The sequence below is a fragment of the Theobroma cacao genome, chromosome 5, assembly GCF_053813885.1.
Source record: "Theobroma cacao isolate CCN51 chromosome 5, ASM5381388v1, whole genome shotgun sequence".
Classification (NCBI taxonomy): domain Eukaryota; kingdom Viridiplantae; phylum Streptophyta; class Magnoliopsida; order Malvales; family Malvaceae; genus Theobroma; species Theobroma cacao.
In genome coordinates this window covers 112,034-132,392 of record NC_142643.1, presented here as the reverse complement: position 1 = coordinate 132,392, position 20,359 = coordinate 112,034, and the positions used below count along the sequence as shown (strand labels likewise).

At 39.3% G+C, this 20,359-nt stretch overlaps 4 protein-coding genes across 9 annotated transcripts; 1 reads left to right on the top strand and 3 right to left on the bottom strand.

Moving 5' to 3' along the window:
* The first annotated feature begins 931 nt into the window (after positions 1–931).
* LOC18597407 (ankyrin repeat-containing protein At5g02620) lies at positions 932–5,016 on the top strand. The gene is made up of 3 exons (XM_007026439.3): positions 932–2,349; positions 2,868–3,277; positions 3,621–5,016. The coding sequence occupies exons 1-3, from the start codon at positions 1,785–1,787 to the stop codon at positions 4,479–4,481; spliced, it is 1,836 nt and encodes a 611-aa protein (XP_007026501.3). The 5' UTR covers positions 932–1,784; the 3' UTR covers positions 4,482–5,016.
* A 2,115-nt stretch (positions 5,017–7,131) lies between these two features.
* On the bottom strand, positions 7,132–13,729 carry LOC18597404 (type I inositol polyphosphate 5-phosphatase 12-like). 3 transcript variants are annotated; one of them, XM_007026438.3, is made up of 11 exons: positions 12,546–13,729; positions 12,105–12,357; positions 10,991–11,798; positions 10,758–10,882; positions 10,423–10,507; positions 9,977–10,142; positions 9,834–9,874; positions 9,477–9,744; positions 8,630–8,753; positions 8,190–8,550; positions 7,132–7,733 (listed from the first exon to the last, which is right to left on the bottom strand). In XM_007026438.3, exons 1-11 carry the CDS (start codon positions 13,369–13,371, stop codon positions 7,386–7,388), a joined length of 3,405 nt encoding a protein of 1,134 aa, XP_007026500.3. In that variant the 5' UTR covers positions 13,372–13,729; the 3' UTR covers positions 7,132–7,385. The 3 variants fall into 3 exon arrangements, with proteins under 3 accessions (XP_007026500.3, XP_007026496.3, XP_088662390.1); XM_007026434.3 differs by having other exon boundaries at positions 9,834–10,142; XM_088806264.1 differs by lacking the exons at positions 7,132–7,733; positions 8,190–8,550 and having other exon boundaries at positions 8,626–8,753.
* Positions 13,730–13,981: 252 nt separating this feature from the next.
* LOC18597403 (putative thiol methyltransferase 2) lies at positions 13,982–16,590 on the bottom strand. 4 transcript variants are annotated; one of them, XR_001927968.2, is made up of 8 exons: positions 16,044–16,590; positions 15,625–15,755; positions 15,357–15,443; positions 15,120–15,220; positions 14,945–15,044; positions 14,644–14,690; positions 14,328–14,480; positions 13,982–14,218 (listed from the first exon to the last, which is right to left on the bottom strand). XR_001927968.2 is itself a non-coding variant. In XM_007026430.3 (8 exons), the coding sequence occupies exons 1-8, from the start codon at positions 16,222–16,224 to the stop codon at positions 14,165–14,167; spliced, it is 780 nt and encodes a 259-aa protein (XP_007026492.3). In that variant the 5' UTR covers positions 16,225–16,590; the 3' UTR covers positions 13,982–14,164. The 4 variants fall into 4 exon arrangements, 2 of the variants coding, with proteins under 2 accessions (XP_007026492.3, XP_017976793.2); XM_007026430.3 differs by having other exon boundaries at positions 14,402–14,480; XR_001927970.2 differs by having other exon boundaries at positions 14,157–14,218; positions 14,402–14,480; positions 14,605–14,690.
* A 148-nt stretch (positions 16,591–16,738) lies between these two features.
* OEP37 (chloroplast outer envelope protein 37) lies at positions 16,739–20,246 on the bottom strand. The gene is made up of 6 exons (XM_007026429.3): positions 19,693–20,246; positions 19,264–19,353; positions 18,672–18,842; positions 18,310–18,404; positions 17,746–17,866; positions 16,739–17,002 (listed from the first exon to the last, which is right to left on the bottom strand). Exons 1-6 carry the CDS (start codon positions 20,074–20,076, stop codon positions 16,871–16,873), a joined length of 993 nt encoding a protein of 330 aa, XP_007026491.3. The 5' UTR covers positions 20,077–20,246; the 3' UTR covers positions 16,739–16,870.
* Between the last annotated feature and the right edge of the window lie 113 nt (positions 20,247–20,359).

The window sequence follows — 20,359 nt, the reverse complement described above, 5'->3', positions numbered from 1 at the left end:
ACGGGTTGAGAGAGGAGAAAGAGAGAGAAAAAATTAAAACTTTTTATATGAGACTGAGTTATGATTTTATAAATCTATTGAGAGTATTTTAATTATTAAACATTTTAAACTTATTTCATGAGTTACGAAATATATAAAACCAAAGAAGGCATAGGTATTGCCCATTTCAAAGTTAAATTCAAGTTGACAGAATTACTATTCTTGAGGAATTTCTATTCCTCATTTTATTTGACAACCAAATAAGAGAATAGGATTTGCATGAGAATAAAAGGAAAATAGCATAGTTATTTTCCGTACCAAACGCCGCCATTAGTGACTCAAAGCATTAAAGCAATGAAAGAGGGCATTGTGGTGGGGTGATTCTGGCAAGGCAAGCAATACTTTAGTATGTAGCCTGTAACAGTCAGTAGGACGGTCGGTGTGACTCCATGATTGATGGCTTGTTTTGTATGGTATTGTTTGTTTTGTGATGGAGGTAGGCAGGCGCTTAGCTTAATACCCTTTTCCCCAAAAAGCTTATTCTATTTCTGCACATTGTGGGGGCGCCAATTGCATCGCAGCCCCATGGCCATTATTTCCCCACCCCACCTGTCATTTTGTTGTGTACTCCTAATTAGTGTCCTCTACAAGACCAGACAACATTGGCGGCTATATCCAATTGCAAGGCAACGGGAATAGGAACCAAACCAAAGCCCTTACAGCTTTCGTTTTGTTAAGATTATTACCAGGATCCTTGTCTGCAGGTGAATGAGTAAATTTAATCTGATCATTAGAAATTCAACAGTATTAGGTATATTTGTATTTTCCTTTGAATTAAATGGAAGGTACAGGTCAAAATCTTCGTGGTGAATATAGAAAGCAGATTAGTAAATGAAATTCAAAGACAGCGTTGTCAACTTTTGGTAAGTTGAGATAAGCACCTTATTTATTCTGAGTTCATCGCAAGCAGCTGGCAGGGAACAAATTCCACTAGTACAACTCTAGTAATATCTTCAAGTTGAAAACAGAGGAAAACATAGTGAGAAAAACAGAAGCGTTGAAACTTTAACTGGTAAAAAAAGCAATATATGTGCTTGCACTAGAAAAGTTGGTGGTATTTAAATGGAAAAGCGTGGTTGGTTACTGGTAGCTGTTATTTCTTTTTCTAATGGCACACCTCTCACTCCTACCTCTCTGGTGGCTCTGATAGAATAAAATACAAAGTTTGATCTGCTGATTTTCTTTGAGAAATCAATTTTCAGAGAGGATTTCCCAACTTTGGGATTTCATTTATTGCATCAATCTCTATGTTTTGAGCTTCAAATCAAAGGTATTGAGCATCACTCACCATCATGTCTTGTCTTTGTATGAAACCGTGTAAAGGGTTCGTTTTTAATAGATCATCACTAGTGCACTGCTTCTGGGTTATTTTTGGTTTGGCTTAGAATAAGCTTTTCGTTTAAAGAATTCAACTTTTTACCACGAGGAATATTTTTCTGTTTTGGATATTACTGCTGAAGGTTGTATCCGTCTTTCAAAAGCCTGGGAAACTGGGTTTCTTCTAGTTATAGGAAAGGAAAGTGATTTTATATAGGGAAATTTTGGGCAATCAGTTTGTCAATCATGGGGAAATAGAGATACTTTTGTGGGATAGGAGTTCCCAGAACTAGGACCCAAAACAAGAGCTTCAGATTCGCTTCTGATCATGGAGAAAAGTCCATAATTTGTGGTTCTGAAATAAGCCAAGGTTTTCAAACAACATAAAGGAGAGTTGTTGATAACTCCGTGAGATACTGCATTCGATCATGGAAAAACAGCAGAGTTTTCATGCTGTAACGACAGAAAAACAGTCATCTTCTCAAGGATGCATGGAGAAGCAGCAAAGTTTTAAACAGTCTACCGCTCGAGGAGTGGTGGAAAAGCAATTAAGTTTTCGTGGTGTTACAAATGACAGACAGCCCAGTGGTCATGGATTGATGGTAAAACAGAAGAGTTTTCGGGGCGTTATGGAGAAGCAGAAGAGCTTTCGTGTGGTAATGGAGAGGCAGCTGAGCTTCATTGGCGCAGGTGAACGCAGGAAGAATAGGGAGTCTCCAGGAAAAAGGGGTGATTCGCCTCTTCATTTGGCAGCAAGAACAGGGAATTTATCTAGAGTTAGGGAGATTCTTCAGAACTCTGATGGTCCTAATGCCAAGGAATTTTTGGCCAAACAAAACCTAGAAGGGGAAACTCCCCTTTATGTTGCAGCAGAGAATGGTCAAGCTGTTATTGTTGCAGAGATGTTGAAACATGTGGATCTTGAGACTGCATCCATCACTGCCCGGAACGGCTATGATCCATTCCATGTCGCAGCCAAGCAGGGTCATGTTGGTACGAGTTCACTGATCTACATTTTGTGTTTCATATTCCTCATTCCTTTAGAAGTAACATATTAAGAATGGGGCCATCAGTAGGTGTGATAGAATTTCTAAGTTTGTATATTTGCAAACAACTTCTGTAATCTCTTGTGCACTGTCCTTATCTTTGTGAAATTTATTGAGATACTAACCTTAGACATGTACGTGATTTCTATGATGCTATAGCTTGCTAAACACAGATTGTAGCCCATCCAGGGGCTTGGTTCTTCCTTTGTGAGTCCATTTCCATTCTTAATTTTCTTTTCTTGTAATTTGCTTGTGATAGTAGGATACCTGAAATTTACTTATTCCATTTTACATTTGATAAAAGACTTAAACTCTTTCTTGCTGATCAGTTGGCTCCTACATGCAGCATTTTATAATGACGATCCCTTTTTTTGTTCTTATAATTCTCACGCCCACTTTGCCCAAACAATCCTTTTTTTTTGTTTATCAGTTTCTGAAATTGTTTTGACCAAAACATTCTTGCAGAAGTGCTAGAGGAACTTTTGGGTACCTTCCCGAACTCGGCCATGACTACAGATTTATCTTGTACAACTGCCCTACACACAGCCGCTGCAAAAGGGCACATTGATGTAGTCAATCTTCTTCTAGAAACTGACTCAGACCTTGCTAAGATAGCAAGGAACAATGGTAAAACTGTCCTCCATTCAGCAGCAAGGAATGGGCACTTGGAAGTAGTGAAATCCTTGCTTAGCAAGGATCCTAGTACTGGTTTTAGGGTAGACAGAAAGGGCCAAACTGCACTACATATGGCTGTGAAAGGTCAAAATGAGGAGATAGTGCTGGAATTGTTGAAACCTGATCCCTCAGTTTTGGGTTTGGAAGATAATAGAGGAAATACTGCATTGCATATCGCAATAAAGAAGGGCCATACTGAGGTGCTTTCTTATTCATTATCTTTTATTGTAGATAATTTTCAAAATTATCTATTAATAACTGCTACGGTTAAATGAAAGTAAGTGCTAGGTTCTTCAGCCCCATTTACAATAAAACGTAGTATCTCTAGGTTGTTGGCTAAACTTGTGCAAAAAAAAAAAAATGTAATTCAGAATTCAGTGCATGAAGATAGATATCTTGTTTGGTTTTTTTATTTTGAGTCCTCACTTGGAAAACCTTCTCTGACTGATTATGGAATTTTTCAGTTGTGTTATGTAAGTAGTGTATTCCGAAACATGATCTTCCACCAATTGGTTATAAAGTTTGTATTCACTTGCTGTGCAGATTGTACGTTGTTTGTTATCAGTTGAGCGTATAAACATCAACGCGACAAACAAGGCAGGAGAAAGCCCACTTGACCTTGCAGAAAAAATGGGAACCCCTGAACTTGTCTCGATCTTAAAGGAAGCAGGAGCAACCAATTCTAAGGACCATGGAAAGCCCCCAAATGCAGCAAAACAACTAAAGCAAACTGTCAGTGACATAAAACATGATGTCCAGTCCCAGCTCCAACAAACTCGTCAGACTGGTTTCAGGGTGCAAAAGATTGCAAAGAGACTAAAGAAACTCCACATTAGCGGCCTAAACAATGCTATAAACTCCGCAACTGTCGTTGCTGTTCTCATTGCGACTGTTGCTTTCGCTGCCATCTTTACTGTTCCCGGACAGTATGTTGAGGATATGAAAGAGGGGGTTTCACTTGGACAAGCTCATATAGCTAACAAGACACCCTTTATTGTCTTCTTTGTCTTTGACAGCCTCGCATTGTTCATCTCCTTGGCTGTTGTGGTTGTCCAGACATCGGTGGTTGTCATTGAACAGAAGGCAAAGAAGCAACTTGTGTTTGTAATTAACAAGCTCATGTGGCTGGCGTGCCTTTTCATTTCAGTTGCATTTATTTCTCTGACATATGTGGTGGTGGGGAAACAGTCTAGATGGCTTGCTGTGTGTGCGACTGTAATTGGCAGCTCAATCATGCTTACTACAATTGGCTCGATGTGTTATTTTGTCATTTTACATAGAATGGAGGAGTCAAAGTTGAGGAGTATAAGGAAGGCTGAGAGTCGTTCCCGTTCTTTCTCTATGTCTATGGCTTCAGAGCCTGAGATCCTGAATAGTGAATATAAAAGGATGTATGCGCTTTAAGCTCTGGAGGAATTGACCGTGTAGAGATCAAAGCCATGGCCTTTTGTTCCATCAGCTGCTTGAGCTCTAGTAGTTATTATGAATTGTATGTACTTGGCTCAAGTATTCCATATTCTAGTGAGTATGAAGAGTTGAAATAATTACTTGGATTGATCAATCGAAGGAAGATAGCATCTGAACTGCCATCTTGTTGCTGGTGGCTGAAATGTTCTTTTGCATGAGGGCTTCATTGCAAGGGGCGACTTGGGTTACTAGTTTTCACTTGGATCTGGAGCTGAATTTGCATTTTAGACCTTTAGCAGATTCGGCTGAAGACCAAGAATTGTAAACAAAGATCATGTAATCGTGAGCTTGGTTTCAAGTTCATAATATAATCTCCATTTTCTGATCTTCATATAGTTAGTCTAGAAGAGCCTATCCTGATGGCATTGTTCTGGGCTATACGTTGAGTACTTGGAATTTAGACATGACCAGCTTGTTGGACCTTGCCGAAGAGAAATTGACCAGTTATTAAGGAGAACAGCTTATAAATATATGTTTTTATCTATCTTATTAGATGTTTCCGCTGTGTCTGCATTATGTTCCAGAAGAACCCTCAGAGGCTTAGATGAAGCAGGAAACAAGGTCTTACAGCTATGGAAATATTGATTTGTTCTTACAGTCTAAAGCTTTGACCAACAGGAGACGTGCGATGTTTGAGCTTGAGTGTACCCTGTTAACATTGATGTTAAAGCACGTAATCAGGGAGTCGTCTAGGAGTATTAATTCTTATACAAACAACAGAGAAAGAAAAAGGGTCGGCTCCAACTCCAAGCATATCTCACCAGCTTATAAAAATGACTAGGAATTTGTACGCATTAAAAAAATATTACTAATTGAGACAACCAGCCAGCTTATCACTTCCTGCTTGTTACAGTTTTTAATAGTTTTTTTTTTAAATGGGTTTTATGTGTAACATGTTTTTGACAATAGATCTCTTCATAATTTTAATTGTTTTTAGCAAAGAAATTTAAAATTTAGATAAAATTATCTTTAATGAAATCGACCCATTTATTTAGCTATGGGTCTCAACCCAAAACCTATTAACGGGTCAAGTATGTTTAGGTTTAGGCTTCAAACTGACTCATATATTTTAAGCTTTTCTCACTAGACTATTCATCTCTAGAGTATTCCTTACTAGAAAGAAAAAAGTTTAAGCATTTTGAGCATTTTGGAGTAATTTTTGATACACGAAAAAAATCTGTGAGCGTTTTGAGTATTTTTAAGCATTTTAGAGTATTTTTAAGCATTTTAGAGTATTTTTGATATATGAATAAAAACTTTTAAACATTTTGAGCATTCATATTAGTTAATTATGTTGTTAAATGGAATATGGTATATCGTTTGAAGTTGTTGATATTGTTAAATGAAATTCAGTAGTTTTGATGATTTTTGAGAATTATATGACTAGTTTTTAGGTATTACGTGACTGACTTTGGATATTGCATGACTGACTTTGGGCATTGCGTGACTAATTTTTAATAAGACATTGCGTGACTAGTTTCTGATAAGGCATTACGTGACTAGTTAATAGGCATTGCGTGACTAGTTTTTGATAAAGCATTGTGTGACTAGTTTCTGATAAGGCATTGCGTGACTAACTTTGGGTATTACGTGACTAGTTTTTGATGAGGCATTACGTGACTAGTTTCTGATAAAGCATTGCGTGACTTGTTAGTAAGTGTGACTTAGGCATTGCTTAAAAATCAGTTACGCAATGTCTAAAAACTAATCACGTAATGCCTAAAATTAATCACGTAATGACTAAAAACTAGTCACACGGTAATTAAGTCATACAATACTTAAAAATTAATAAACTTAATTTTGAGGTTTTATAAATAAACCAATAAACTCAAGAACCTAAAACACATACTTTTTTTTTGCTAAGCCATGAAATTGTGCATTTTATAAAAAATAAGTTACAAAACTCCATAACCCTCTAAAGCAAGAGAAAATATATACCTATCGGGAGGCCTAGCTCACTCCCCTTATATAAAAACAAAATATATCCACTTTACAAAATATTCTCGGAACAATTTTAACTCAAAATCTCATAAAAAAATCAAAATCCTTAACAAATATGCTTAACAATCATCTCAATTCCAGACACAACAAAACTGTGAATCACCATAAAATCCATCAAACATGTTTTAGTTGGTCTTTCTCCTTGAGCAAAATCGCTACCTGCAAAGAACAAAATCGCTGTTTATTACCCTTAAGAACCCCAAGATCCACCATCTAAAAAATTAAAACCAAATAAAAAAGAGCTTGATGTCATCTCTACCAATTGAATGGCAAAATAAACATATTTGAGTATAGAGAAAAATTGAAATTTAATTTTAAAATTTTTATCTGAATGACGGAAGAGTAAAAACTGAAACTATTTTAATTTGTCTGAAATTGTTTAAAGAGTATTATTATCAAATCATGTCAAAAATTAATAAAAAATAATTAAAATTATATAAAATAATATTTTTAAATTAAGTTTATGAAAAAGATTATTTCTCATAATTTGTTCTTTTTAATAAATACTAATTAGTCCAGGAATGTGACGGTGTGCTTGGAGCAAAGAATGCTCGAAGTCAAAAGAAAAAGGATGGGATGCTAAATATGAAAAAAATGACAACAAATTAATAACTGAAACCAGTCCCAACAAATTTACAGTTTCTTGACAACAGTTGTCAATAAAGGGGATGAATTCCTGAGGCAGCAGACCAGACCCGACTCACTTGATTGCCTCAGGGCTCCATCCGGTTGTTGTATGTATGTATATATATATATATATATATATATATATAGTCTATCTGCCCGATACTACTATCTGATCAGACCTGACTCGTAGCTTCAAATTAAGGGTTATGCGAATTAATTCCTGGTGGAATCATCAGTCGCATCTGAGGAACTGCTGAGCTGCCGAAGTTCAGAGCGATGAAGACTACCTCCTTGGCCTTTCCTGTGGGTGTTGGATTTTGAGTCGATGCGCACTGTCTTTGCTGAGAAGCAATGACGCACATGGATCTGATGACTTGTTGTTTCCGTTGAACAACTGCCTTGTACAAACACTGTCAATATCACTTCCTTATCCCTGGTGTCTTCACACCACCAGTTCTGCGGGATGCCATCAACAAGATCTTCTAGGGTATGGAATTCTTCATGATGGACTGACACCTCCACAAACTGCTCGGGTTTGATTATCCCAGCTGCTGGTGTAACCTAATTCAGACACAGCAGCACAAGCACATAAGCATAACCTACTTTTTGTTTTTTGCTGAAAGAACATAAGTCTACTTATCTATGTGATACAACATCTATTCTGTGTCATTGTCAGAGGGAAAACAACAGGTTGCTCTTAAAAACAAATATTGCAGTGTCTAGAATGGTAAAAGCATGGGGGTAAGGAAGTTTCAAAGGATGCCTCTGAGGAAAGACGGTCAATGTTTATTTTGGAAATCAGGATTGCAGTCGTTCAGTCAAGGTCATATTTGGAATGTTTGGCGTGGTGCAATGCGATCTAATTCTATAGCATTAAGCTTCTTTCATATATTGGCATGGATCTCAGTTTGGCGATTCTAAGCAACAGAAAGCTTCTTTCGCTATATTTTTTCTACTTTTTCCTACCAAGAAGCAAAAAACTTGCATTTGTTTCCAATACAAGGGACGGTGCAATACCTCAAGCCATCTTGGCAAGCCAAAGGAGCCTCGTGGATGGTAATCTGCTACCTCCTCATCATCCTTCACAGTGGACTGACCTTCACAAATGATTTTAAATATAGCTTTTTCCTTCTCACACTTGTTGGTGATTCGTAGGATTGATGTGTCCTGGTTTTGAAGGACTATGTTGTTGGTGCTAACAACCGTTTCTGGAACATAACGTAATTCATCGAGAAGAGACCTAACTTTCTCATTTGACTGTATGATTTCCCCAAATGCTTGTCTCCTAACTGATCTATCAACATGGGCAATTGTACTATGGAATTTGCAACGGACAGGTTTGTGATCACTCTCTGTCACATCCATGCAAGCCTCATACCTAATCAGATGTTGCAGATCAGACGTTGGAGTAGAAACTGGCAAACTGCAAATGGAAACAGTCTTGTCAAGAAACTTACAGTAAAATGGACGAGACTATGGGGCACTCTAAACTGCACTCAGACACTGGTCCCGACTTGTTGTCACGATATATCACTCTGTCACACCAAGCAGGAATGCGCTTCTTTTCACCAGAATCATAACCTAGAAAAGTAAATTTCAAAAACATTAAGTTAGTGATATTATCAGACACAATGAATAGAGGAACTAATTCAAAGACTGACAGTCACTACGCTTCCACTTCAGAATTTTGTTTTTTTTTTTTTTAAAGTGAATTGATGTATTCATGAAAAGTTCACCTCTGAGAAGAGTTACAATGTGATTCAGGTCTGTTACTCTCAATTTTGAGAACAACAATCCTCAATCATCACAGCACCGCAAACCCAAAAAAGACTATACAATTCACTAGTATTCACTTGCCACCCTATTCCTGCCAGTTAACCTCCCAAACAAAAGAGAACAAAAACAGCCCCTGTACCTTTCCAATAAACCAAAAAGAGCTATTCCAACCACCACTGACCACATCTGATAAAATTCATTGCAAAAATATGTACAATCCAAAATCACAGGAGCCAACCCTCCACACCAACATGGCCCATATCCAACCAGAGGTAAATCATTCAAGCACTAGAAGCCCTCACACTTGATCGTTCAGGAAAACAGTCTCATCAATCACACACAAACCCTCAGTTCACACAATAAAAGCTATACCAGTGGTTGATCCAGCACTTGAGAATATATTTATAAGCAGTAGTTCAGTAGTCTGGTTCATTTGTTGATAATTTCATAGAGAGAAACCTAGACCGATGCTTAGTACTAGCAACCAACTACTAAGAAACTCAAATTATCATCACTAACTATATTTACCTGCCAAACCTGGTCGGTGCCTTTCAAACTTGTAGGTTGGAGGGAATCTGATTAATGCCTCACGCATTCCTTGGAAAACCTTACCTGCTTTCATCTCTGCCCTGAGCTGATCCTTTTCTCTAAGCCAATCAAAGCATCTTTGAGAAACAAAGTCCCTTGCTTCATCATAAGATATACCAAAAAGGCGGTAATTAAAATCGCCACAAAAGACGACCATATCTGCTTCAGCTAAGTCAAGCTTTGTTTCTTCAGCATTGACACCTGCAGCCTGTGGTCATGAAGGACAATAACACTAATTTTGTATGGAAGGTAAAGAGAAGATAAAAATCAATATAATTGATCAAAGCAAGGACATACATTTGTAGCCCGAAGCGTTTGAACAGCAGTGGAGACGCCAGCTGCAACACAGAGCACCAGTGGCAAGCCAGAAGAATAAAGCAGCCTAAATAAATATGAGGAGAACGCAAGAGAGCAACAGAAAAACAGTAATCGCACCATACCAGCTGCATTATTGAGTAGATTTGATGACCGGGTAAAGACCATATTTCGATAGATATGATCAAAGTCTGCATTTCGACGGTTTACTGCTTCCAAATGTGCAGCTAAGTGACAGTTAACAAAGCACATTATCCGATCAAACACTCTGATTCTCAAACCTACACCTCCCTGCATCAGTGGATGAACCAAAATCAATCTTATAAGATGAAGAAAGCCATCAAACAATCACTCCTCAAAGCATGGCAGATTACTTCTCCAAGGTTATCATGCAGGGAGAAAAGTTCACAAACCTCCCCTCCCAAGTCATAGTAACATAAACAAGAAAAAAGAGGATGAGGTGGAGACAATTTTTAACTGACTGCTTACCTCTTCTACTTAGCAAGTGCAGAGGTACATATTAATGCCTAAGTTCTAAGCTTGAAAATTGAAAGTTATCAAGGTAGACAACCTTATTGCCGATAGCTCGACCAAAGCCACATGGAACTGCTGCTGCATCAATGTCCCCAACATGCATTCTAAGATTCTTCCTTACCCTAAATAACAAATAATAGGCAACACCATAGAAATAAAGCTTCATTACAATTTGACAACAAAAAAAAAAACTAAAAAAAGAAGGAAAGCTTCATTACGAATTCTAAAAGGATAAACACCCCTAAGACCATTGAGGGGAAGACCACACATGCCTTGCCAGGGAAAAGGAAAGACCAATTGCCACTTTATTATTTATAAGCAGGCTGGAGGCAAAACTGCAAATGTAATCTTGACTTAATAACTAGTACTTACCAAAGAGAAATGAGCAACCCTGCCAGCTGCCTAGAACCCATACGTTCAAATGTTGTGTTCTCGTCTAAGGCTTTCCCAATTGTGTCGAGCCACCAATGGCCAATAGAACTCCCTTCAAGTCCTACCTACACTTAGATACAAGAGGTTAAAGAAGAAAGTACATATCAAAATTACAAGTCGCAGTCTACCAGAAGATTATATATAAATGACATTTATTAATATATAAATCTTACGGTTTCTTTAGCTGCAGACATTGCAAGGAAACCTGCGCCCATTTCTACTTCTTGTAACCCAACAACAACAATGCCAACATCTGATACAACAGAACCCAACCATGACATAAGTGACTCCTGAGAGGCTCTTCCTTGACCAACATTCCATGTTCCAACAACAATTCTGACATTGTCTTGTATTGAGTAATTTGATTCTTTTTCTGCTAAGTGTGATCGTAATAAGCTGTCAATTGGCCCTGGAGATGAGATGCTCCATCCACGTAAACCCCCATGACTAGCCAAGCTGAAGATAAAGCCATCGCCAGCTGCCAATTTTATCACTGGACCATTATGAGCAACCCATCCTGCAATCAGATTCCCCTCAAGATCCATCACCTGGACCGTCCCACTAACGTAGCCCACATAAATTCGTGCTCCAAAAGCGCAAAAGCATTGGACTGCACAAGGATGGTGATTAACTTCTTGCAAGCGACTTCCATTTCCATCCCACTGCACAAGCAGGCCATTCGTACATCCACTCCATATCATCCCATCTGCAGATAGTACTAGTGCTTCCGTCCTCTTATTGTCTTCTACAAATGCACCTGCTCCTCTTGTCGCAACTCGACGGACAGCATCCGCAGCTCCCATTATAGCATTGCGTGATCGTTGCAAAAAGCCCCCGGATTTCTCCTTTTTTGAGCTGGAAACAAATTTTACCTTCATCTCATCTTCTACTGGTTGATCTTGCCCTGATGGCATGTCAACTCGATTTTCTATCTGACCATCAATGTTAAACACTTTGAGAAGCTCCTTTGTGCGAGCATCCCTGCAGATTAAATAACTCTTAGAGTCGAAGTGGCTTACAATTGAGAGAATACAATAAAAACTGGAAATTGACTATAGTAGGTATATAAAACAATATTTACTCTTGCCATTATTTTATTACGTCCTGCAAGCTTTCAGCAAAAAACATCAACTTTTACAAGGTTTCGGGTTCAAACAGAAACTATGAAAATTTAAAGGTATATACTAATAAAACTTTTTTAGTGCTATAGCACTACATAGATATAAATATATATAAACATTCATGTTAACCTCAGTGATTACAACGTCAGAGGTCAAACAAACGTACCACAGCGAGAAGGAAAGAGGCTGAGAACACCAAACTTTGGCTCTTACATGATCCGATATCAAGCACTTGATATCTGAAGAAGAGATGCTACAGTTACCATTAACAGTAACTTGGCTCTTAAGGTCGATGAATGACCTCTCTACCAATAAAGCAGCCATGTGCTTTTCCTCTGGTCTAAGAGAAAGAGACTTTTCAATGGATTCCCATGGCCAAATCTTGATAGCACCGCCCTCACCGCCTGACCACAAGTCACCTGGATCAAAGCAACATACGTAAAATATTATAAGGCTTTCGTATTTCTTTTCCAGTTTGCCGCAATGATCAATCATTACACCAATTGAGATCAAGAGCCTGCGAGTTCATAATTAACCAACAAATTGGAAACAAAAAAAAAAAAAAAAACATGATGTTCAAGGGCAAGGAAGATTATCAAGCAGTTACCATAGGAACTCATGATCAAAGAAAGAACGGGACCACGATGCGCCTGCCATGACAAGCCTTCCTTGAAAGGAGAAGTATCATCCGCAGGCTGATCCATCTTCCAAGTCCTAATCTTGCCATCCTTGTGGCCGCTCCAAACCAACCTGTTTCCACTATCTACCAGCAAACACATCGTAGGGGAGGTGTTGGTAGACTCCTGAAAGGGCACCGCATCTTCATCACCCCTCCTGACTTTGGCACCGAGGCCAGGTTCATAAGCGTCCTGGAACCTCCAAAAGCGAACCCCACACTCTTGGCCTGCCCAGAGCTGTGTGTCGGTGCAAGCAATGTTCCTCAAGAACTTTCCGACTTGAGTCTCCCTGAGAGGGTGGGGCCTGAGCTCCAGGAAAGGTGGGCGGCCGGGGTGGACGGTAGCGCGCATAGGGACCTTGAAAATACCGGTGCCGCCACCAGCGCCAGTGAACTCGGGCAAAGTGTGGCATTGGCGGGGATCATCGGGGCCACCATCCAAGGAGAGGTTCTGGTCGAGCCTCTGGGAGTGAGAGGTGATGATATATTCTTCAGCAGAGGGAGCGTTGTTAGAAAGAGAGGAGGAGTGCGGGAAGAACTCATCATCGGAAGAGTCGTTATTGTAGTAATTATGGTCGAGGGGCTTGGGGATGTCATCCAGGCTGTGGTTGCGGACTTGGTGGTAACGCTTCTGGGCGGAGGGGGCGCGGAGCTGCTGACTATAGGAGTGGATGTTGCGTTGGGGAGTTGGGGCAGAGCTGAGGCCGGCGAGGGCATCTCTGTCGTCATCGTCGTCTTGGATGGTATGTTCATCCATTATTAGTTAATGTTGTCTCACGGATATATAAATCTTTCCTTTTCAACAGTTTGATCATAAAAAGGAAAGAAAGAGGGAAATGAAATGAAAGTGAGAATGGGAGAGAGTCTAAGGACAGAGGGAAAGTGGGGGAGAGGAGGAGAGCACGTTGCATTAAGTGAGAGCGAGGACGTAGGCGGGACATTCTGAGGAGCTTAAGGACAGGAATGTTTCTTCTTTTTTTAAGGCTTTTAACTGCAACCCAACCTCAAAGCTACGCGCATTTGTCTTGTCTCATGCTCGTTGCTGCCTGCCCGCCCTTCCTTTCTCTACCTCTTTCATTTTGCATTCACGCACCACGTACGCTCTCAACCCCTCAAATTTTACTACTATCGTGGAGTCAGTCGTACTACTGCCTGCTTTTCTTTCTTTCTTTAGTTTACCATGATTTATCTCGAATCCAACAAATTTCCGGGTCACTTTGCTGTACCGATCCAAATATCCTTTCGCTTTAAATACCATCTTCTATATAAGCCTTTGTATGGTGTACTCTCTATTTAAGATAAACACCATCCCCACACGAAATCCAACGACAATTAATTTACTCAGCATTCAACACTTTAACTGGTGATTTCGGTACCTAAAACAAATGCCTTTTTCTTTTTTTTCCCTTTTATTTAAAGGTAAAAGAAGGACATCAAATATCACATAACATGTATCATCTGTATGTCTTCCAATTTCATATAAACTGTGTGAATGAAATCAATCATTCTCCTAACTCAAGCACCCGCTTCTCAATAGCCAACCATCGTTATCACAGGGACGACTGACCTAGAGCTCTTTTCCATCTTCCAAGCTTCTCTCTTCCCTGTTGAAGGAACTACTAGTTACACATCCTTTAACACAACCATTATACTTGATGATAACAAATGTATAGTAAACATGTAAAGCTTACAAGCTGCTAGATATGGTCTTACTATGGCATACATCCAAGGAACAACCCGGGTGCAGAACTGCAGAAAAGCTACTGACTGAAACCATGTTAACATACCTTTCTAACTTCAATCGCCCATTTATTATCAACGATGGATATTGCCTCAAAGCCCATTGGGTGCAACACCTCTTTATAGCTGCATGGTTCAAAGTTCAAACAGATTGGGATGGATTCATTCTTATGTCAACACATAAATATCTCCCTATTTGATTAAAATATTACAAGCAATGCCATGGAAATAGGATTGGAAAATACTGAACTGGATCTAGATGAAAACAGAAAAGGAGGCAGAAAACTACTCTGCAATTGATACTTTATACGGGGGTCCGCCAGCATGATCATCCATCTGCCATCAAATAATTATACTCTCACTTACAGTGGCATGACAAAGAGTAGAGTAGCAAAATCTCACTTTAATTAGTACTAAACGTCTGTGGAAAATGGAAGTGCTTTACAGATTCAAAACCATAGCTACATGTAATTTGTAAAGAAAAACTGATCAAACGCAAAAAAAATCACCATGAAAACAAGGTGTCCCTGAATGAGGGGAAAAGGAAACAAGAAAGAAAGGACAAATCATAAAACAACAAAGATGCTTACTGGAAACATCAATGTAATAAGCTCTCCATCTGGTTTTAAGAAATTTTGGATTTGCTGTGCCCATGCTGATCTCATATCTGGCTCAATGGCACAAAAAAACCTGCATATTCAATTAGATTGCAATGATCAAGAGGTTTTTGTAATGGGATAACAGCCAACTCTAAAGATGACTTACGTATAATCAAAAATAAGATCAAACAAGTCTGTTGGGTGCCAGGTGAAAAAATCTGCCTTTATGAAGGTAAAATAATCTGCATTTGGTAACGTGGAAGACATCTGGTATTGACAACCAAAAAGAATATAGATTAAGCAATTTTTCAGAAAGAACTAAAACTAGCACAAATAACTTTAAATTGGAGCTACTGCTCTGTAAAACTTGTTAAATTGGGAGGACTGCAAAGGCCACACTCACCTGCTTTGCTTTCTTTATCGCCTCCTCGGATATGTCCAGTCCAACAACGTAGCGTCCAAGGCATGCCATCTCCACCACATCATAGCCCTGTCATGTTTCAGCAGTTTATTCCTGTTTAAATCACTAATATAAGATGCTAGCAGAGGTTTTAGGGAAGAAATATGATGAGCATAATTGCAGAGAGAGAAGTAAAGGTGGTACCAATTTGCATAGTGAATGCAGTTGCATTTTGAAAGCGATAAGGCATATAGCAGAGAATACAACTTACAGTGCCACATCCAGGGACGAGAACCCTGCCCATGGGGAGGGATCCTGTGTGATGGAGATGTGAAATAACAGGTGTAGGGCGACCTAAATCCCAAGGGGTGACTCCCTGCTTCCAGGACTCTTCCCAACCACCTAAAAATTAAGTGGAAAGATATGATATGGAGTACGAGTAGTCATCAGGCAGAAACCACAAGCAGAAAACATCCGAAGTGAAACTGCTTCTTACAATTTTCCCAGAAAAGCCAGAGAATATTTCAAGAACCCATGTAGCAAAACTACTTCATACATAAGGAAAAATCTCAGGCTTACCTTAACCAAAGTGGAAACCAAAAAAGCATGCTACTTGAACAAACCAAAAATTGAAGAAGAAATGGGGAATAATATGTGAGATGAATTCAATGAGTTGTTGGAGATAATTACCAGAAGCATTGGTGTTAACGAGTTGTTGGAGTTTATGTACGCGAGGATTGGATTCAACTCTGCTATCCGCAGTGCGGTGGCGGTTGTTGTTCATGACACGGATTGTTCCGAGAGTGGTGGATGGCACTCGCAGCGGCAGATTCCGTATCCGAAACTGGAAGGAGAAGAGTGATGGCGGCATAACCTTGATAAACTCAAAGAAGCATTGTGAATTTGTCACGTCAGCTTTTATCGCCGTTAGGGTAGGTTAAACATTGGGAGTAAAAAAGGTCAACGCTCAAAAGGTCAGCGTTGGTGTTAGCAAAAAGGTCAGCCTTTTCATTTGCTGATGAAAGAAAAAGGTTCTCCAAATTCGCTTTAGCGCCAATTTATTTAGCATTATGCCTCTCAACCTCTTTTATTCCTACCCACATTGAGTGGTAGCCAATCCCAAAGGTACAAGAATCACTGCAAACAGTTTGCTGTGGCACTCACCATTTCCAAGAGCTCATGATGGAGATTTCACAACTATTCTTTTCATTGTTTTCCGATTCTAAATTTCACAGGAAAACGTGAAGGGTTGTCCATTACAACAAAGCCACATGCTTTTCATAATTCCCAGTTACTCTTCCTCTCATGGTCATGGCTTTCCAATCTATTATATTCCCAGAGAGACATCTCCTGAAGACCGCTAGTCTCACAGACAGGTATACATATAAAACCAAGGGGGAGAATATGATTATGTAGCAATAGAATCATTACAATGGCAAGTGTCCCAGAATTATGCTATCTTACAGAACCCGTATGAGAAAGGAGAGAAAGATGTCCCAGATATGTACTCAGAACTACTATATATCCCATCTCTTTTTGACACGGAACATTAATGCTGATGATTTGATGTCATCTTGAGGCACTTGGAGAGTAAACTGGACTTTCAACTTCATCGGAGCTGTCTTTGCCCTGCCACCTTCCTCTCCAACCTGAAACCAGAATTTTAGTATTTGTTAACAAGTCATGCCAAAACCAAGCTGCTAGTTATGTGGAAAATTTCAAGCTTATAATGTGACTGCTTAGCAAATGGTCAATTGCTGAATGGCCCACATTCCATTTTCTTCCTTTCTTCTTTCTTTCTTTTTTTTTTTTTTTTGAAGGGCCTTTCTTCTTTCTTTCTTTGATAATTAAAGAGATGACTTAAGCGCGAAACTAGGGCCACTCAATTTGATTTGCAACTGATGCATATCGCATTTCAACAAGGAGGTGTAGCATAGTTCTATAACCCTATAATTCCCACATCATAGACCAAGAAGAGAAAACTTCACCTGTTGGCTTGGGAGTAAAGTGCCATAACCTATCTGTCAGCATGAACAAAGAATTGCAGTACAACACCTAAAGTTAGCTACCATTAAGAGCATTAAAAACTTATTCATCAGAAGTAGGTACTTAGATTGCTGATTAAGCATTTGTCTGTTTTTTTCAGCTAGTCACTTTAGGCAACATGGTTAGGGGTCAGGGGAAGAACACCAAGCATCGAAAATGTCCCCCGTATGTCACCTCGGTACATGCATAGAATGATACTTCAAATCTAAGCAACAATTGTAAAAGAGTGATGTCTTCCACAGATTTAGCATAACATAATGACAATAGAAACAATAAAGAAATGAAACAGGCAGTGAATTCTTTGAACACCAGTAAGCGTGGAATTGTAGCAGCTAAGATAACTTACCCAAAGAGAAGCCCAGCCAGCACGAACCTCTGAATCATAACCAGCTTTGAATTTGAAGTCTTTCCCGTATTTGTGCTTGTAGACAAGACTCCAATAGTTTGAATCGAAATTGTACCAGTAGCTATACATAAACATCAAAACTGATGATCAAACACTTGAAACAAAATAACAGACAAAAATAACTAGAACTAAAATGTGATTGAGAAAACTTCAGACTCTTCAAACCCTTCATATAAGCAAAACTTTGCATGCCCCACATGCGGTGTAACTTTAAGAAAGTTACCCGCCAGGGAACATCTAATTTTCTCCTCCTTTACTTGCAGGTACAACATAGAGCTTCCGTGACTTCCGTTCCCTCAGGTGATAAAGAAAAGAATAGGTATTTTCAAAGTCGAATATCTTGCACACAACAACTCAGAGTGTAGCAGCTAAATGAATGCATTAGCTTGCATTAATAAGCTGTTCGGTTTCCAACAGCAAACACAAAGAGATCCTCCGAGATCCTCCGAGATAAGGAATCTTATAATAATAATAAGAACCATAGAAAAAGAAAGAGCCTCCAACCTCAGCTTATCAGATGGACTGAAACGTCTCTTGAAAGAAAATGATAAAGCATTTGAAGGCAATGAAATGCTTGGGATAAAGGATAGTGCCTCATCCTGTAATGGATTGATATACATCAACACAATTTCAAAACAAGTAGAGCACTCAAAATAATACTTTGCAAATTAGCATATCCATCATGTTGCAGTCTAAGCATTTGACTGTAGGTGATCTCTAGGGCCAACTTCCAGCTATCCAAGTCATTCATATTGGAATAGATGCAAGTGGATCGATCACCCACAACACATTACATAGTCTGGCCTTGCAGATAAATGATCACGTAAAAGCACAGGGAGAAGGCTATAATAATGGATTAGAATGACCTTATAGGTATATCTTAATTTCAACTCCTCATCCTTGTAATTTGCAGCGCAGACGCCATTCAGAACCTGACCTTTAATAATACCATTTACTGCAAATGTTCTCTTCACTTCCTCGTCCTCTCTCCCCTCCAACGAAACTTCACCAATAGGAAATTTAAATGTTGCTCTAGGCTGCAACATCAGGAAAAGGAACTGAGACAATTATGGGGAGAAGGCCATATACATGTTTAAATTAATCACCTATCGGAATTAAAATAAGCACAGGCAGAGCATTGTAGGAAAAATACAAGGACAGCATCATGAATGGCATGTTGAATTGACACAACAGGAAGCATAATTTTGGCAGCTTAATGCATAACCACTAAAACACTGTAAATTAAATATAAAGATACTTTTCAAACTATGTTGAGATTGATGTTAGTCTCAGGCTACTAAGCAGAACAATTATAGATGGAACGACCCAAAAAATATTAAAAAAATGTAATACCATAGAAGCATCTTGGAACTACATAGTTTTTTTATGTCCAGCAGTCAAACATTAGTGAAGTGATTTGCTATTCACTGATAACACGCTATAGAAGATTAAACTCACCAAACCGACATAGGGAACAGGAGATGAGAGCTCAAGGGCATATCCAGGATCAGCAAGGTTTGCAACCATTGTCACCTCACTTTGTTGTGCCTGAAACAGATGGCAGATATGGGATGCTTTAATGTAATTATTCATCAGCAAGCAAACAGGGGAATTTAAGCAAGGGAAGCCAAAACGAAACGTTGGTTTGCAAGGAAGAAGTTCAATCAAACAGGAAGACCAAGGGTAAAAAAAAGAGACAATAGTAGTAACTCGTAGTATTGAAGTAAAACAATTGAGGCTCTGTTCTAAGATGCTTGGAAAATGAGAGAAGAATGCTAAACTTGGCTCCCATTTAAGCAAACTCTAAACTTGGTGGTTTTGAGAATGAAGAGATGAAAAGTTGAGCAATGCATGCATGGAATTGAAATTGAAATTGAATTGCGAAACCTTGAGAAAGTGAGCAGTTTTGAAGTGCAAGCGGGGAGCCACGTGGAAGGAGGTTTTGATGAGGGCCTCTTGATCCTCAACATTGTAATGGACGGACAAGTGCTTGGAAGTGAGGGCCAAGTGGGGGTGGGAGATCTCCCGCTTCGTATTGTTGTTGAAGGAAAGCTTCAGCTTTGCGAGATTGTCAAACACCTTGCATGACACCTTGTGGAAGAATATCAGGCTCCCACTGTCAAACTCTGATGTCACACGCACCCAAGGAGGCCTCTTGGGACTGGGGCTGGGCGGCGACGGAGGAAGAAAAAGAGGATCACCATCACCTGCACCTGGTGGCGTAACTGCTGGGGCCATGTAGACAGGATTCGGAGGGGAAGGTTCCACCATTCTTTTCTTTTGCTCCAAATTCTAAATTGGAACTCGAAGGAAAAGAGAGTAATGGACTCTTTCCTTTTTTTTTTATTTTTTGTGGGCAGAAAAAAGTGCAGATAGGATTGGAACTTCGTTTGTTTGTTTGTTTGTTTGTTTGTACTTGGTTTTTCTCGTTTTGGTCGAGTGTTGGACATGGGACTCTGCTGGGCCATGCAGGTCTCGTGCCTGCTGCTACCATCGCGTTGAAGGATATGTTTGAAGTTGCCACTGACTCCAATGCAGGGCAGAGCAGAGCAGT

Excerpts from the sequence above, each read along its gene's own strand:
- LOC18597407 (XM_007026439.3), top strand. The coding sequence starts at position 1,785 with ATGGAAAAACAGCAGAGTTTTCATGCTGTAACGACAGAAAAACAGTCA. Across the intron at positions 2,350-2,867 it reads AGCCAAGCAGGGTCATGTTG|AAGTGCTAGAGGAACTTTTG; the intron begins GTACGAGTTCAC and ends ACATTCTTGCAG. Across the intron at positions 3,278-3,620 it reads TAAAGAAGGGCCATACTGAG|ATTGTACGTTGTTTGTTATC; the intron begins GTGCTTTCTTAT and ends CTTGCTGTGCAG.
- LOC18597404 (XM_007026434.3), bottom strand. The coding sequence starts at position 13,371 with ATGGATGAACATACCATCCAAGACGACGATGACGACAGAGATGCCCTC. Across the intron at positions 8,551-8,629 it reads ATAGTCTCGTCCATTTTACT|GTATGAGGCTTGCATGGATG; the intron begins GTAAGTTTCTTG and ends ACATCTGATTAG. Across the intron at positions 7,734-8,189 it reads GCTTGCCAAGATGGCTTGAG|GTTACACCAGCAGCTGGGAT; the intron begins GTATTGCACCGT and ends TGTCTGAATTAG.
- LOC18597403 (XM_007026430.3), bottom strand. The coding sequence starts at position 16,224 with ATGCCGCCATCACTCTTCTCCTTCCAGTTTCGGATACGGAATCTGCCG. Across the intron at positions 15,221-15,356 it reads CGATAAAGAAAGCAAAGCAG|ATGTCTTCCACGTTACCAAA; the intron begins GTGAGTGTGGCC and ends TGTCAATACCAG. Across the intron at positions 14,219-14,401 it reads GGGCGATTGAAGTTAGAAAG|GGAAGAGAGAAGCTTGGAAG; the intron begins GTATGTTAACAT and ends TTCCTTCAACAG.
- OEP37 (XM_007026429.3), bottom strand. The coding sequence starts at position 20,076 with ATGGTGGAACCTTCCCCTCCGAATCCTGTCTACATGGCCCCAGCAGTT. Across the intron at positions 18,843-19,263 it reads CTGTTCCCTATGTCGGTTTG|CCTAGAGCAACATTTAAATT; the intron begins GTGAGTTTAATC and ends CTGATGTTGCAG. Across the intron at positions 18,405-18,671 it reads AATTAAGATATACCTATAAG|GATGAGGCACTATCCTTTAT; the intron begins GTCATTCTAATC and ends AATCCATTACAG.